The 18,006-nt window shown below is 43.8% G+C and overlaps 1 protein-coding gene across 1 annotated transcript; it reads left to right on the top strand.

The window, feature by feature from the left end:
- The first annotated feature begins 1,243 nt into the window (after positions 1-1,243).
- On the top strand, positions 1,244-3,042 carry tcap (titin-cap (telethonin)). Its single transcript, XM_070847139.1, has 2 exons — positions 1,244-1,523; positions 1,712-3,042. The coding sequence occupies exons 1-2, from the start codon at positions 1,372-1,374 to the stop codon at positions 2,100-2,102; spliced, it is 543 nt and encodes a 180-aa protein (XP_070703240.1). The 5' UTR covers positions 1,244-1,371; the 3' UTR covers positions 2,103-3,042.
- Positions 3,043-18,006: the final 14,964 nt, after the last annotated feature.

The following is an 18,006-nucleotide window of genomic DNA, read 5'->3' as shown; positions in this document are numbered from 1 at the left end:
TGTCACAACATGACTGAACGCGTGACCCCAGGGATGCCTACGGTGCTCCGGCTCTGTTCTGTCCCTCTGACACCGAGCAGGACATACAAATGAAATGTCACCCTGCTGGGAAGCCACAGAAAGGACATCGATATATTCCAGTACGTGAATGGCAGAAGGAAAATACCACATAATTGAGTTGTTGCATTAGATATACAGGACATGACTAGTGGAAGTCATTTGGGTTTAAACATAAATATCTGCGGTGAAACAGTTGTAGATTTAATGTGATAATTTGGCACAGATTTATTTACTACATGATTACTTCATTAATTCATGTGAAACTAATGAGAAAAACATGTAATGACAGAGTGTTTGATCAGACTTCTCGTCATCAGGATCATGAAACTTCATGCTGTCGGTGTGATATCTGATATTTGATGATGATATCAGTGCCTGATGTGGCTGAATGAGTCAGGGGGACAGGGACTGGTCGTAACATCACACCAGCAGACAACTGTCAGAGGTGACTGTGTGTGTGTGTGTGTGTGTGTGTGGGTAACCTGAGCTGATTATGGCTTGCAGGGTGCTCTGTCACTGAGGTAATGAATCACTGGGGATGGAGCTCTCACTGCTACTGTGAGGCAGCGCACTGTAATGGCATCTAATGAGGAGGCTTGATGTTATCACAAGGCACAGCTGTCGTATAAACTCCACCTGAACTGTATTATGATTTCAAATTCAGTCATAAGGTTCTGCAGATCTCCAAGTGACAGATGTGTTATTCCTGATCCGTTCAGATTTAACCCAACCACAGATATTGTTTGTGTTTGAGAAACAGCTGCATCATTGTTATCCTTCCACATTTGCGCTGCATCTTATCATGTACATCAAGACCAAGACCTTATTAAGATTCCTCTCTGCAGACTGAACCTGTTGTGTGCGTCTGTCTACATGTTTCTACCGTCTCCGTGACACTTTCCTCTCTAAGTAGCTGTGATCCCAGCTGAAGTGGAAAGTGTTGGGCTGAGGGATTAAAGAGGTGAGTAGGTGTACAATTTCAGAATCAGGGGATTTTCAGTCCCAATTACCCATAACCCCTCCTCACAGCGGCTTCCAGTTCTGGGGGAAAGAGACACGGAGCACTTGGTGTCGGATGTCAGCGCACGCTGATTGTAGAGTGACAACGTGGATCAGAAATAGCCACAGAACGTCTATAAAAACCGTCAACAGACCCGAGCCCAGCACAAAGAGAGAGAGTGGCAGCCAGGAGACACAGCCAGCTGGAGCATCACTGTTTCCCTGTACAAACAGCCTCATCACAGAACCTTAAGACTGATCAACAAGACCCATCGGAAACAATAAACCTGAGACAGATCCTCCACAGCAGAGATGATGCCAATCTGTACCGCCCTGGAGAAGCGTAACGGCGTGGTGGTGGGAGCTGAGCTGACCTGCAGCGTACGGGAGGAGAACAAGAGGCAGAGGGAGAGCTACAGCGCTGACTGGCAAAGTGTCAGACTCAAGACTCAACCTCAGGACAGGTGAGAGCTCACAGACCAACCAGAGAACACTGCAGACCCCTTTGTGTGGTTTGGGTCACCACTGAAACCTGCTGCTAATAACATGAAGCTGTCCTCATGCTGAAAGGCAGTTATTGTCTAATTAAGGTGGTAAATCACAGTGAGAGCTCCCCCAGTTTCTAACTTCAACTTTTCTGTGATGCCCGCAGGCAGACGGTGAACATGAATGACACCTCTCGGAGGGAGACTCTGTCCCGGCAGTGGCAGGCCCGTTCGCTGATGCAGACCTGCCCCTCCGGTGTCTTCAGAGTGGGCACCGTGGAAAGAGGGGTGAGGGAGCACCAGCTGCTGCCAAAGAGAAAAACCCTCCCCCTGCCCATCTTTACCCCTGCGGAGCTGGGTGTCAGGTTTGGACGTGGAGCCCCACACACCGAGGAGGACCTGCGGCCCTTCCCCATCCCAGACGGAGCCTGTCCCAGCAAGAGGTCCGTGGACGATATCACGAGAGACCTCCCTCCGGTCAAGCCAACACTCATGGAGTTCGCCAACGCACCCAAAGCCCTGGGGCGCTCCATGTCCCAGGAGGTGCAGAGAGGGTGAAAAACCAAAGGACGCAAAGAGAAAGAGGAGATGTTCGGGAGAGACGAGAGGGGTGACGGTTGGGAGAGGGTAGTCGTTGAGCATGACATGGTGTATGTAGATTTATCTCTAGTGACATTCATCAACAACCCTAAGTACTGTAGATCTTTAGCACTACCTGTGTTTCTAGTGAGCACAGCACCACGTCGGTGTCACGCTTTGTCTTTCTATCAGTGGAATTAAGAGTGGCTATGTGAAGCCGTTCCCACTGTGACGGAGAGGCAGAGTGTGTGCTCTCTGCTGTGCCATGGGCTGATCTCTGCCTGTGCTGGCCAGCCGGCCTCACGGTGGATCACGGTGACGTGCACTGGTGCACCTTAACCGTGCTGCATGATGCATTTCTTTAGCCGTTATCTTGTATTGAAAAGTGCAAACGTCCTCTTAGGATAAATGAAAGTGTTCTTGAGGTTAATCTCGGATTATACCCGCGATATGCATGAAACGACGCCGAAAGTGGCAGATGGAAACGACGGGGAAAAGGAAGGAGGCTTTAGACTGTAAAGAGGGATGGAAAGAAAGAGGGAGAGTCAGAGGGGAACAGGAGGGGTGAGGGATTGGGGGACATACCTTGGAGCTGGTCAGCTTCCAGGCCTCCACAAGCCCTTGACAGTCTCTGATCTCTGTGAAGAAGATCACAGAGTGCTCTGGCATGATCACACACTGCTGTACATACATGTGTGAGTGTGTGTGTGTGTGTGTGTGTGTGTGTGTGTGTGTGTGTCGGCTGACACCTCTAATCAAGACGACTTAGGGAAACTAATAAGCTGTTCTTTACTGTGTATTAACTGATCTGCCTTGTTAGTTGAGTGGCAGCTCATATATGTAGCTGATATAGGAACAGACACTGTAAATGAATTTAAAATGTGTGCAATGATCTTGAAATATTTCTCCTGTATTTCTTATTTTTGTTAATAAAATGTGAGCTGCTCCTCACTCCTCCGTCACCGTGTTTTCTCTCCTGCATCAACACGTCCTGATTGCATTCAGCGGCCACAGAGAGGGTTTATAAACTGGAGTGATCAATAAAATCAAAGTTTAATGTCATCTTGTTTGCAGAGATTCGGAGCAGCAGCCACAGCCGAGCTAAGCTGCAGACACGGTGTTATAACTCTAACTCTAATAACGCCCACAGCCTTAGGCAGCCTTTTATAACGTTGTGTAATAGATTGGATTAGACTTTATTGATCCCTGGGGATATGGGGGTAGGGGAGAGAGATAAACATCACTTTAGCAAAAAGCAGTTATAACCTAAGTGATGATGTGATGTGGACATGAGCAACAGCAGCAGTAAAACATACTGAGAGAGAAAAAACAATAGAATACCAGCTGAAGGAGCTCATCGATAGGGAAGATAATGCATTATAAGAGGTATAATTATAAAGAAAAGCTGCCAGACAGACTGAAATAAATTGTCACCCATAATTTGGGTCCTGCGATGGTGTCCCCCACCCACTGGACAACCCCCTTGTCACCATTTTACAGCCTTCATTTACCTTTCATGTTCCACCTGCTGTGTCACCGTGCAGAGCTTTAATGATGCACTGCATCACCTCCTCTTGTTCATTACTCTCTGGGTCCACAATTTACTCAACCTAACTTATCAATTATTACGTCTGCCATCAACTCGCCTTGTCTAATCTCATTCCTCTCCTGAGTGTATTCGTCTCTTTAACCCATTCTGACCTGCTGTCCCTCTCTCTCACTCCCACTTGTGTTGTGACAGGCACTGTGTGGTGGTTTGATATTAATAGCTGGGTAAACATTGGCATTGCCCCGGAGACAGTGGAGAGACAGCCGTATCTGCACGTTCTCCCCATTTGAGCTCTTAATCCTTGTGTTTTATCAGAGATTTGGGTGTGCTGCCTTCACTCTCTATCTTTAAAATTACCCTCCCACACTGCTGCTGAAATCCTGAGCTCCCCACCCGCACTGTCACAGTACAATCCACTTTTTCAAACTCCAAGTGAACCTCCAAACCCTGAAACTATTTTCAGTGGATGCCAAAGAATGTGGGAATTGAGATGGCGCGTGCTGTCACAGACAAACCCAGTAAATTGACATTGAAATTCTTTCCTATGCCTCAGCTGTCTCGGCTACATGGCGCTTTACTGTCCCATTTGGCAAACTCAGCCTCCCTGCTACTGCAGCCACACTGTACTGTAGTGAGGAAAACACACACGAAGCTAAACGCACCATTCTTTGAATTACACTGTTTTCACGCACTCCTCTTTTATTGACTTTTATTGTCATCACCTTTGGGGATGGAGTAGAGAGACTCCTCTTATCCGTCTCAGTACTCATCACACTGTATTTAAAGACGAGGTCACACCGTGTTACACAGCAATAGATCTCATGTGGCGTCACACTCTTGCTATGTTGCTCGCAGCGGTATGCAGCGGCCTGCATCAGCACTCAGTGTGAGTGCTTGTCAATAGGAGTACATCTTGTATTGCTGTTGATGCTGCACAGACATTCTCTATTTGCCTTCTCACTTAACATGTGTTGCTGCTCCCTGATGGATAGTTTAGGTAATGCAGGTTGAAAACCGGCGTCGACGTGGCACATATATTCATTTGCCTGTTCAAATCAATATAAAAGAATTTAATTGTAATAAGCGAGAAAATGTCAAACACGGATGTGAAATCATGATCTCTCAGAGAATTAATAAACTCAAGACTGATTTATTCCACACTAATGCCCATTAGAATGATCTTGTGAGTGAATTAATTATCTGTGCTTGTGCAGAGCAGCACTGTTGCCCCCTAAAAAACAAAAGCTTAAAAGCATTACACATATCTAAAGCATGTGATGAGCTCATCTCATCAGTCATTCACAATCAGCAGCACCATAATCACCGGCGGCATCTACAATCAGCACTCTTCTTCTCATCATAATTACAGTGAGGCTTGATCTCACCTCTCCTGTCGCCCGCTTTGGAGGCACCTATGGCATCACAGGAGCAGACCGTGGTGCTCGGCTGTCGGCAGGGTGTTGCTGTGTGGTTGGTTTTACCTGCAGCAGGAGTGACGTTGGCCCCCACAGTCCCAGTGGTGCTGGGTGGAGGAGGAGGGACGGCAGGCCTGGTCAGGGGCTCAGATGGTTTTATCTACCTGGTGTGAATGAGAGATGATTAAAAAATGAGTAATCACATACACTACTGACAAAAAGTTAGGGATATTCGGCTTTCAGGTGAAATATATGGAAAATGTAAAAAGTGAATGCTCCAGTGATATTATATCATGAAAGTAGGGCATTTAAGTAGAAGCATGCAATGGTGATTTCTTCATTTTAAACAATTTATTTGAAGAAAATCTACCAACAGTGGTAGGTATACCACAACAAAACATGTTCAGTGTCTCAATAAATTGGGACGTGGCCAAAGGACGTCCACTCCTCTCCTTTCTGTGACTCTTCCAGTCTCTGTATCACTGTTCCAACCTCCTGATGACACTCTGTGACCCTCTAAGCTCAGTGAACACCTCCGTCTGAGGACTTCCTGTTTGAAGCCTCCAGTGTTGAGGTGCTGCTGATCAACTGTTAGGTGTCGTCTTGGTCTCATGATGTCAGAATGTGAACAGCAGGATGAGGAGGACTGTTTAAATACCAATTCTACCTGAAGCAGGAAATGTATTGGTGGATTCATGGATCAAACCTGTTGTGAATGTTGCTGTTAAGCTTCTTGTTAGAGAACAGCAGCTGTGTATGTTCATACAACCTAAAACACAGCTGCCGTTTGTCGTGGCCCAGGTCATGATGTGTTTTTGGATGTTTGTTGTGTCTCCTTCCCGCCTCCGGGGGCTGCTGTGCTCTGTTTGTCCAGTGCTCTGAGTTGCAGGTGGAGGCTGCTGATTGGCTGAGGCCCTGATGGCACCTGATTCAAAATGGCACCTGCTGAGACCAACTCCACTCCTTCTCCTTCTCCTTCTCCTTCTCCTTCTCCTTCTCCTTCTCCTTCTCCTTCTCCTTCTCCTTCTCCTTCTCCTTCTCCTTCTCCTTCTCCTTCTCCTTCTCGGCTCCTGACTGGATCTTGCTGTGCCATCTTGTGTCTTTTCAGTTGACTTGGAATGAACTCCTCTCTAGTGATGATTGTGGATGTAAACTAAAGCAGCTCCTCTGAATGTCGAGGTGAGACGCCTTTTTCTTCTGATCCTTTTTCCTCTTGTGTTTTTGTTGGGTGAGACAGGTAAGAGACTGTATTTTCTTTCATTTCTTTCCTTCAGTTAGGACGTTTAGTAGATGTTTTGGCTGATCTCACCCTGAAGCTGAAAGCTACCTGATAATGAATCCGTTCTGTTTGGGTCATCCTGGGGAGCGTTGTGCTCAGCGTCTCATTTAAAGTAAGGACTTAATAAATGGATGCTTTAATCTTTTGTAAACCTACTGCAGAGCTCTGGAATAGTTTAGGGAGAGCGAATGGAAAGTCTTTCTGTGTGAAAGAAAGGAGGTTGGCTGCAGTGAGTTTCAGGCCTGTATGCACAATCCTTCCCACCTACTTTTTCTACTTTTCTAGTAATAGTTTTGACAGTTACCACAGAGGTTCTTCAAGCAGAGCGCAGTAGGTTTGACACATCTCCTCCATTACTCCCCTAAACTTCCTGAAATGTCTCATAAAATGTTTTCTTTGGCTAACCACACTGACAGTTCATGTATTGTTGAGTTTCGTGAGTTGCAGCGTCCACTTACAGTGCTGCGAGGCTAAAATCTGTTCTCTGGCTATCGAGATATAATTTAATTCAACTGTTACTCTGGAGGCTCATTTGATGTAAACTTTACATAGAAATGTCCTGAAAATAGACTTCTAGCAGGTTTCTTGTAATCTTTGCACTCTAAATAACAAATCTCTGCCATCACACACAGGTTCACTCAGATTAAGGCTTCGCTGCTTCTGCAGGAATTAACACCAGTTGTCTCAAAACCGATCAGCAAGTTTGAGCTATTTATCATGTTAATTTCAAGGAAGAATGGACCGTTGAATCTGCCTCACGCAGTGAAGTCTCTGTACAGAAAATGCCCCTTTCCCTTTTTAATTGAAATCTCATAGATTTGCTCTGTCGGGACAAATTAAACTCTGGTGCCTGCTATAAAAATGTCTCAGCCTGCCAGCAGGCGATGATTAGACACAAACTGCTTCCTACAGAAAGACTCTTCTGAATAGTTTTGTTTCAAAGTGAGAATATGCATTTTTTTTTTACTTAATTTGACAGTTAATTCACTGCACCACCAGTAATGAGTAATCACATGAAGTATCACCCGTCTCTGAGGGTTTGTTGGGGTCTGGATGGACCGGCCAGGCAGGACGCAGGAGCCCTGCAGGGCAGAACAGGTGTGGGGAAGGCTGGTAATGGTGGTGGTGCATCTCTGGGTCAGCCTCATTCTCTTGAATTATAACCAGCTCTCTGGGAGCCTGACATAATGAAGGAGAGAGTCCAGCTTCATTTCCTAGTGCAAGTCTAAGATCATTACCAAGTTTCCTCTGCTGCTAAAGTTTTTAGTTCAGACACGCTGTGAGCAGAAAAGGAAAAAAAACGTGCTTTTGTTTACATATTTATAATAATGTGGATTCTTCACTCACAATGTCAGCAGAAATAAATAGATGTGATATGTTCTACATGACAAAAGACTCCCTGAAACTCACTACTGATGTCTAAAAACATGACGCATATCACTTGAGCTGGGAAGAAACTTTGGCATTTGGGAAACCATAATTGGATAAAACATTGCTGAACATGGAGTGGAAGCTAAATAGATTTAGATTAACCAAGATGAGGGCGATGCACTCAAACTCAGTTTCAGTCATTTTCTGTTTAATTTCTTTTTCCAATTCAAAACTCATTTTAATCAAATCCGACTGTCTATGAACTGAACTGGCTTTGATTCTTGTCTGGTTCCCTCCGCAGGGCTCCGGTGTCCAAACAATCCCAGAGCTGATGGGGTCGTGTTGTTCATGATGACCTGGTGTGGACCTCCTGGATCATCTTCACTTCTGGTCTGCATATTGAGGCTATTACACCCACACACACACACACACACACACACACACACAACACTATCTGAGGGCCCTCTGATTGTATTTTATCAGCCTCTTCCTGCGGGTGACTGGGTGATTAACCCACATTGTGTCGAACAGAGGTGGTGAATGTGAGCTGCCAAATCCAATTTTTTTTTTTCATCTCCTTGTCACTCAACATTTCCTCAGCAGTGATTCACCTCAATGACTTTTTTAACTCCTTCCCAGCAATATCAATTTGGTCAGGAAAATTAACAATAAGCTGCTATAATCCCTCTGTCATCGAACAACTTATTTCACATATGTGGCTGACTGGAGCTCTAGGAAATATTTGTTATCCTGATTAATTATTAAATGCTTTCCAGGCAATATAAATGATATCTCAGGGCAGCAGCTGTTTGTCAGCGTGGTGATGCAACCCTCAGTAATAAACTTTGTGATTTCATCCTCCTGACGGGGTTAAGTCACTTTCATAAATAATATAGCAATAATGTCAGCTAATTTAAGTTTGAGGTCTGTTCGTGCAAAGACCGTTCACTGAGCCATGCGGTGCCTGGTTGGGCTGCAGTCGCCTGGTCCTGATCAAGCTCATGCAGTGCTGCTGTTTTCTCAGTATTGTCACCCTCTAAGATTTTCTCCACATCTTTTGGAAATTGAAAAGCGTGTGCAGTGTCAAATTCAATGTTCTCTTTCTTTTGTCTCGCATAGACACAACTTCAGACTGACGGCTCCACATCGACAAACCCAGAATAGTGACTGAACAAATTAAACGCAAATGAAATAAACAAATCTATACACCTGTCAGCATGGCAACTTATGTGCAGGTAACATTGGCAGTCAATTAATGTTAGAATAGAAATGATTATAGCTGCCGACATTAAATAAATGAGACCCTGTAGATCGATACAAGACAGTAGAGAGAACATATAAAACTCCCTCAGCAGTAAAAACCTTTAGTTTAACAACCTTTCCCAGTTATTGAGAGGACCAGATTTAAGTCTGAGATAAGAAACCTGGAAACAAATCATCAGATTACATGATTGTGTTGTTGTGATATTCTTCCCATTAAACTTTCATTTAAACTTTTTAATTTTGCCCAACAATGCAGAGCTGCTTCGTGCAGTTTGTCTTTAAATGAGCTCACTTTAAACTGGAGCACAGGGTTGTGTAATAACTGGGGTAAACTCACAGTAGCTGGTCTAAAGTAGCTGTTCTAACTGTTTCCCATTACACAGAAACATCTGTTTGACACTTTTAACCTTTGAATCTCTGAACTAAATGTCACTGACTCACAAAACTTTATTTTCATAAACTCAGTGATAGTGTTAGAAGAACTCAAACCTGCAGCAGCACTTGGCCATGAACTTCACACACACTCTGACACGCACACACACATTTTATACAACTGTTCAAGCCCAAGAGTAGTCCATAAATAATATATCTGAGTGCTTGCTAGCGAGCCGGTAATGTGGCAGGCAGGTGAGAACAGCTGCGAGTGTGAAACCCTGAGATTTAGTTTGTGTGTGTGTGTGTGGTGACAGTCTGCCTTGACGTGACCACCGGCCCTGATGGAAGGAGCAGAGCCAGGAGGCATCATGGTCGCTGGGAGCTGCTGGGGGATAGTGGTGGGCTGCTGAGGAGCCTGGGGAGGAGAGATGTGACTGTAATGAGGCTCTCTACCTGGAGGCGCTGTGGCTGAGAATAAACTGCAATATACCTATACATGAGGTGAATCTCCAGACGGGGATAAATGGAAGAGTTATCTTCACAAACAACTTTAAAAACATCCCTTCTTCTTACGTTAGAGATGATTATATCATAACAGGCAGCTTAATCACCACAGAGGATAATGAAGCTGCAGGAAATGTCTGCGAAGCGTGTGGATAAACATCTTCTGTCCACGACATATGTAAGAGCTTCAGCTGATAGTGTTTACAAGACGCTTAGTGTGTAATTCTAACCTGTTTGCTGAAATGCAGGGGCACACAGTAGCACGTTGCCAAGGTGCCAAAACACAAGCGGTCTGCACACACATATGCACGCAAACTCACCCACACAACACACACACACACACACACTCCATCTGTGATCACTACACTGACCTACAGTATGCAGGCTTTGTGTAATTAAGCTCACTTTGGAAGCCAAAAGCAGAGCAGCTGGTAACTCAAAGAGCTAAAACTATAATACATTGCCTATAAAAATATCCACCCGCTCTGGACTCTGTTTTACAGCAGCGAGTCACAGTGGATGTAATTAGTTTTTTATGACAGTGATCAAATGAAGGAAAAAAAATAAAAAATGAAATCTCATTAATGTTAAAGTAGAAAAAAAACCTACAGTTTCGTTTATAAAATCTAGGAAGGCGTTCCAAATGTGACTATTTGTAATTTCAGTACTGAGCTCAAAACGCTTCATTGCTTTGAAGACTACAACTGTTTTCTCCCTCAAACACACCCACCATGTGAGCTCACACGCCTTCCTGCACCATTACACGCCATCATAACAACTAACTTTATGTTCAAAACCAAAGAGCATAAAATCCCTGTAAATTAGCCTGTGGTGTTCTTCATCATCTTAAAAGAAATTCTAAAAAAAATCATCCCAATTGGGCATAAAAGTTGTCAGGATGGTGTCACTTTTCCCTCCCCTTCACTCTCCGGTCGTCAGGAGTCCTCTTCCTCATGCAGGTGGAAAATTTATGACCACCGTCCACATGATCAGATGTCCCTCTTGGACACGATGACGGCTGGATGTCTGGACGTACCTGCAGGAATCAGGTGTGTAGAAAGTTCCTTTCCTGTCTTGAATTACAAGAATGAAGTCGACGAGAAGTTGTGGCCAAATGCAGATGACAGTTCTGTATCTGTAGCTCTCCCATACGAGCAGGTGTAGCTTTGTGTAGCTTTGTGTTGCATAACCACATTTACACAAATATGAGTCAACACTCAACAACAGATTAAAAAATATTGGCGCTCATGTGACGTTTATCCGGATCGATGCAGAGAAAGTTAAACTGTTTTCATTTAAAACAAACCTGAAGACACATTCATGTCTGTGCATCATGTTAAATCACAGTACTGACGTGTTTTAATGAGCTGCAGTGTGTCTGGATTCCCCTCTAGTACACTGATCAGTCAGTCGATCAGTGATTGATCAAACTGGGATTTCAGCTGTTTAGGAAACAACAACTAAACAAGCTAAAATAGAAGAAGGTTTGTTTCTTTGTTTTGTGTCACCGGAGCTGTTTTCCCACTGAGCAGTACAGTTTTCATCATTACAGTAGATTTGTGGGTTGAGCAATACACACACACACACACCTGTAATATCTTAATGTGGCTGATATGCAGTTTGAAACTGGGATGCTGTTCATTTAATATGAACCTGAAACTGAAAACTTGTCTGTTTTGTTGGAGAAGGTGCTGCTTACATGTGGCTCAGTGACTTAATGAAATATTTACAGGCTTCTTAATGACTCCAATATGACAACAGGTGATACTTTACACACCCTTAATAAACAACCCAGAGGTTTAACAGATGTATTTAGATTGTACGTTACCTCAGTCTGGACATTATAAACAGTTAAAACTCCTGATGGAGCAGCAATTAACATTTAACAATACAGCCGCAGTCTTGTGTCTTGTAGTGTTATAAACCATCTGTGTGGGGGGGGTTAAGGTAAAGGGTTACTGTAAAACGTTCACGCTTCAGAATCAGTAAAATATATCAAGATGAAGTCTCTTTCTCCGGCTGGCAGAGGACACCAATGAGCACATGCAGAATAAGTGTCGTCACTCCAGCTGCCATGTTTTGCCCCCAGTGTCCCACAGGTGATTTCCTGACATTAATATTTAAACTGACTGTGATGTGGCCACAGGTGTGCGCAGAATGCCAACAATACACCTGTAATAGACAGTTAGAGTGCTTCATTATGACAGACAACACTAATTAGCACACAGTTTACATTCACCGTACCAATCTGCCTTCCAACGCTCGTCCCTCCTCGTCCCTCCTCCTCCTCCTCCCTGTCAGAGGAAGGGACCTCCACACCCCCATCGCGTCTCCAGCTCTGTAATTAAAACACTTTAATCTGGGTGGATTGTCTCTATTTTTAAAAGCCCCCTGTCATTGTGTGGGTTAAGTGACACAAAGGAAGGCATGAAGCGCTGAGAGAGGGAGGAGAAGGAGGAAGAGGAGGAGAAGGAGGAAGAGGGGGACGTAGGAACAACCACAGCAGCAGGTGATGACCAACTATGTGAGGGACGAAGAAACTAACAAACTATGTTTAATCGGCAGCGGCCTAAAGATAATTCTCTTCCTGTTGTGCAGTGGAGCCCACGCACGTCAACCAGCCTCCTTCAGAATAACAAAAAGAGTTAAAAACTTCATAAACCCATTAACAACTTTAACAACATGAAGTGAGGCTGCTCAGTACTTCAATATTGTGATTCCACAGCAGTCACATCGTGATTAAATCATCATATCGTGCTGTCATTTTGCAGAATTCTTGAAATTGCAGTTAAAAACTACTAAAATGTGTCGTTCAAATAGTGTTTCCTACAGTTACAGAGTTTAGTCTCATGTAATTTATAAAAGTCAAACAAAGTTTGTTGCATTTAACACCAGTTTGATTATTCTATGTGTGATATTTGCAGAAAGAACTAAAAAAAAAAAGAACTATTCAAATAATTTACTTAAATAATAGAATGAGTGTCAGTGTTATATTATTATTGGATTGTTGAAGTACCACTATATAAGAAGCACTTTAATGCTGTATTCGCTCAAGGGGAAGCTAACTTTTATGACTTATATATAAGTTATATATTATTGAGTAGTTTCATCTATATCAGTGATTCATACTAAATATTTATTACTGTTTATTTGTTATGGAGGAAATAAAAAAAAAAAAAAGTAATAAGAAATAAAAGTAAAGAAAGAATAAAGTAGCATAAAATGAAAATACTGTGCTTGAATAAATGTACTTGCATACCACCACTGTCATAATGTGACACATGCATCATTATCTTTTATTGATATCATGCTATTAAAGTAGATTATATCATCCAGCTCTTCATGGTGCAGTGAGGCTGCATGAAGTCTTGATACTAACTCACTTTGAGTATGTACTCGTCCTTATTAGAGCATCTCAGGAGCCATATGCAGGTATATGATATATGTCAAATACAGATGAGACCCTGCAGCTCTCTGACACTTAAGCAGCTTTCTATAGAGGCTGGGGGGCATGATTCAATTATTGGCACTGCTCAGTAATATTTAATCACACTCATGCACACACACACACACACACACACACACACACACAGAGAAATGGTCATCAGTGATGTTTAAAGGGTTAGCTCATAGCATTAGGGATCATTTATTCATACCCCAGGGGTGGAGGGGGAGGCCGTGCATGGAGGTGGCCAGCAGTTCTCTTAGCATCAAAGTTAACAGCATTAACCACATTAGCTGGATGTTCCTCTGAACGCGCTAGAAGCAAATATCATGGCATGTTGTATTTCTTCCAGTGTTATCCTGTTACCACGCGGGTGTTCTCTGGAGTCGTCGCTGCCGCTGGTCGGCGGACGGTGACAGCAAGAAGGCAGATTTGAATTAAAGCTCTTATCATTAGTCCATAAGTCTGACTCACTTTCACCCCCCACCCCTCCTCCACACACACACACACACACACACACACACCCCTTTTTTGCCCCTCACCCCCTGCGGCATCAGCTCAAGAACATGGCCATTACCTTTCTCCGTTCCTATGGCAACACCACCCTGCAGCCCTTATGTGGTGGCAGCAGTGTGTGTGTGTGTGTGTGTTCACAGTCCCATGAGGGTGTGTGTGCGTGTGCATTGCACGCTGAGGTTTGTTTAGATGATGTCAGTGAAGAGTATGATCAATTTTATTTTTTTACGGTTTAATGTCGTCTTTCTCTGTCACTGATAAACGTAGACGAAGAAAAGATAGTCAAAGTTTTGGTCCCCACATGCTGCAGCCCAGTGCACGTCAGCGGCTTCGCTATAAGTTTCTTGCTGCGTCGTGATTACTTCAGACTGTGGCAGGTGATTTGTACATCTCTGATTAGAACAACTGGACAGTCTTAAAGGCTCAGTGCTTTCTCATCAGGGGCCAGCCGGTGTCACCCAGACCCCCTCTGGGAGGCAGAAGTTTGGAGCCCTCGCAGTGGCAATGCTTTGTAATGGTGAATAGAAAAAGAGGAGATGAAAAGAGATGATATCTAGAGAGGACGAGAGCACCAGACTGACATGACTTTGGTGAGGAAGAGTGAGGACGGGGCAGAGAGGCTGGATGTTTTTCTGTCTGGCATGTAGGGAAGAGGCAGAAATGTGAGATAAGGCTTTGAATATATCTCATCTCACACTCTTCTTTTTCTCTTTTCCCGAAGGAGGAGCGCTGACTGACAGACGCCCCCCCCCCCCCCCCCACCTCCTCCCCTCGCTGTAGGGAAGCTTTGCATAGTGCCTACCACCAACTCGAGCCAATTAACACGTCTCCGTGCACACTCTGAGTTTATTAATACATAATAAACTAGTTAACCACAGACACCAATTATCTTGCATTCAGCCATTTAAATGTGAGTGGGTGGGGGTGGGGGGTTGTAGTAGGAGGTGGGAATGGTTTGTAAAGATGCTGCAGAACACTTTGCGGTCAATACATGTGATTTTCGGTGGAAATCAATGGGATGAGACACCAACTATCCCCTTGTGACGATACAGTCATTAGAGAAAAGCATATTAATGCCATTTTCCTCGGACAGGATGAGCTCCCATTCTGTTGGATGTTTGCTTTTTGTTTATTGCTGGCTTGATTAGCCCCATGGTGATTGTCTCCATCCAAGGCAGCCAAGCTAGTGGCACGGTGTCTCCCGCTCCCTCTCCCCAGCACTCCTCCCTGAATGCTGACCTAATCAGACACAACCTGTGCCGAGCTCCAGTCTCCTGCTCGGATCTGACGTCCCCGGTACCGAGCTGCCTCCTCCTCGTGCTCCAGATGCAGGATTGACCTGGACGTGATCCTCAGTTAGATACAGAAAGAGAGATGAAAGATAGCTTAGTGCGACGTATGACTCGCCATCCCTCATGAGAATTAGATTTAACCCCACTGCCAAAGGCCTGCACAGACAATGAGCCTTTGTGGTATTACGCTCCATCTAAAACTTTCCTTCGGGTTGGAGGCTCATTAGATAATTTAATTTTGAATAGTTTATGATTTCCTCAATGAGAGGTTGGGCACAGGGGAAAGAACACATCATTCTCAATAACAGTGCGTCACAGACTGATGTACCTGTGCTGCTTCTTTTTCTCTCAGAGCATCAAAGCTGCAGTGCAGAATGTGATCTCTGGGCCACCCGTGCTGCTAAAGATCACACCACCGCTGCCTTTTTACCGATTTGTTTCACTTTACTGCAGGCATCTGCTCCTTCTGAATATGATCGGGCTAATATGTGAGTGCTAAACCTGTGAGTGCTAAGTATTCATTTGCATATTTTTTTTGCAATGACTCCTACAAAACAAGGAGAGAGGTTTGGATTTAAGTCCCACTTTTTAAAATGCTAAACCACCACGTTCTTGAGATTATGGTTGCAATTAATATTGTGCTTTTAAAAAGCGCACCAATAGAATAAGTGTCCCTGTCTGTTGAGAAGTGAACGAGATGGAGGTTAATTAATTTAACTGGAAGGCTTTTGTTGTTTTTACTGGCAAATTCTTTTTCCTTTTATGTCCCTGGGCCACATTTCCATTTTCCAAACCAAACATTGAGGTATTAATTATCATCACTTTTCTGCTGCTCCTTATTAGCTCTTGTTTCATCCATTTTTACCTGACAACGTGTTTTTTTTTTTATGAATTCAGTCTGAGAAAGAGAATTTTTTCTTTTTTAGAGATAGAAAGCATCAGGGGAGGACAGGACAAAGCTGCTGGAGTGAAAACACACTGACAGGTGAAGTTCAGGACTGGGCAGGTAAAAAAGCACGGTGACACATCACATCACCCAAAAAGTGAAAATGCCTTGGGGTTGTAGCTGACAGCACGGCGTTATTACCAAATCAACAACAGTCACATTGGCAAATGATGCTCACATTCACGCTGAGAATATGTGCAGCACAGAAACACATTTGTGAGTGTGAAATGATTTCGGGGTATCCCTTTGTGGATGGTTCAAAATACGTTAATTGAGTTAAGTGTGTGTGTGTGTGTGTGTACGTGTGTGTGTGTGTGAACGTAATCACCAACTTTTCAATCTCGTGGTGTTGTGGGTAATGGAAAGAATGAGGCAATTTTGTTGTTTGTTGTTCATTTGCATGCACATAATAGATTTATTTAAAATTTCATGAGTTTGAATACAAGGACTATTGGCACCCTGCTGAATTGGATGCGGCACAATTTGCCCGGGGTGATGTGAAAGAGCGGTGTGTGTGTGTGTGTGTGTGTGTGTGTTTGTCTGTGTGTGTGTGTGTGTGTGTGTGTGCAAAGCTTCCTGTATATTTACGGAGCTTTTAGTGTTTGTGGAAATTCCACCAGTTTCAACAAGTTTAAGCCGGCGAGGATTCTCACAACAACTCCAGAGATTAATAGAACTGCTTCAAGATAATAATGCATTTTGGCAAACATTGTTCTTCAGTGAGAGAATTTCTAACAGGCTGCTATGATTTACATGTAGATACCAGTGATGGTGATACCTGATGAAATGATTGCCAAGTCATACCACTTCGCACACACACACACACACACACACACACACAAAATGTGTGTGTGTATGTGTGTTCTTGTTCTTTCTGCAATGTGCGGACCAGAACACACATTTTACCAGTAGAGTGAGGACATTTTGGGGAAGTGAGGATATTTTGGCTTCTTCACAGGGCTGTTTTAAGGTTGTTTTACAGACTTAGTTTTAAAGTTAAAGGTGTGTGTGTGTGTGTGTGTGTGTATTGGAGGGTTGGGGGGGTTAATGTCTCTGTATAGTTGTATAGTTATGAAAAGGCAATTAGTAATTAAATTAGGCATTTAGCTTTGATGGTTAAAGTTAGGGTAAGTGGCTAGTGAATGCATTAAGTCAATAATTGTCCTCGCAACTATAGAAAGACAAGAATGTGTGTGTGTGTGTGTGTGTGTGTGTGTGTGTGTGTGTGTGTGTGTGTGTGTGTGTGTGTGTGTGTGTGTGTGTGTGTGTGTGTGTGTGTGTGTGTGTGTGTGTGTGTGTGTGTGTGTGTGTGTGTGTGTGTGTGTGTGTGTGGACCACAGGGAGAGAAAGAAAAGCGAGTGTTTACATCCACTCACCTGTGTGCGATATGAGATACCGCGTCCATTCTTCAGCTTCATTGCATGTACTGTTATTGCTTCCTCCTTTGAATACAACACATCCCATTAGAAGCAGACTGAATGGGGCTGAGAAAGGCCACTTCATCCTTGTGGGACCTGCCTCGGCATAGGAAACAGATCTTTTGTGTATTTTGCCCTCTAATCAAAAATACTGAGGGAATTAAAAATGCCGTTCTCTGATAAGTCTGCATTGTGTCAAACTTTTCCATTGAACAGACCCTCATAACAATATATTAGGTGTTTCCACTCAGAGCCGAGCTTCCAGGGAGAGCTATCTTTGTTACAGTTAAGTGCTGAATGCCACCGCCGGTTTAATCACCATTATTTCTGTCATGATTTCACGGCCAGTACGCAGTTCATTATTTTCTGTGAGGTCTCGGTTGTAAAAGGTCAGTGTTGACACTTCCTGAGAAGAAAATGTACAGTAGCTATATGGAGAGAGAGCGTGAAGCACAGCAAACCTGCGCAACTGCACACATGTTGATTGGGGTGAAGGGTTAACGTGTTAAC

This window comes from Pempheris klunzingeri, chromosome 17 (assembly GCF_042242105.1).
Source record: "Pempheris klunzingeri isolate RE-2024b chromosome 17, fPemKlu1.hap1, whole genome shotgun sequence".
Taxonomy (NCBI): domain Eukaryota; kingdom Metazoa; phylum Chordata; class Actinopteri; order Acropomatiformes; family Pempheridae; genus Pempheris; species Pempheris klunzingeri.
Note: the sequence above shows the minus strand (reverse complement) of the source record. Positions and strands in the feature narration are given on the sequence as shown.

Bases quoted from the DNA above. Each gene is read 5' to 3' on its own strand.
- tcap (XM_070847139.1), top strand. From the start codon at position 1,372: ATGATGCCAATCTGTACCGCCCTGGAGAAGCGTAACGGCGTGGTGGTG. The intron at 1,524-1,711 runs GTGAGAGCTCAC...TGATGCCCGCAG, and splicing joins AAGACTCAACCTCAGGACAG to GCAGACGGTGAACATGAATG.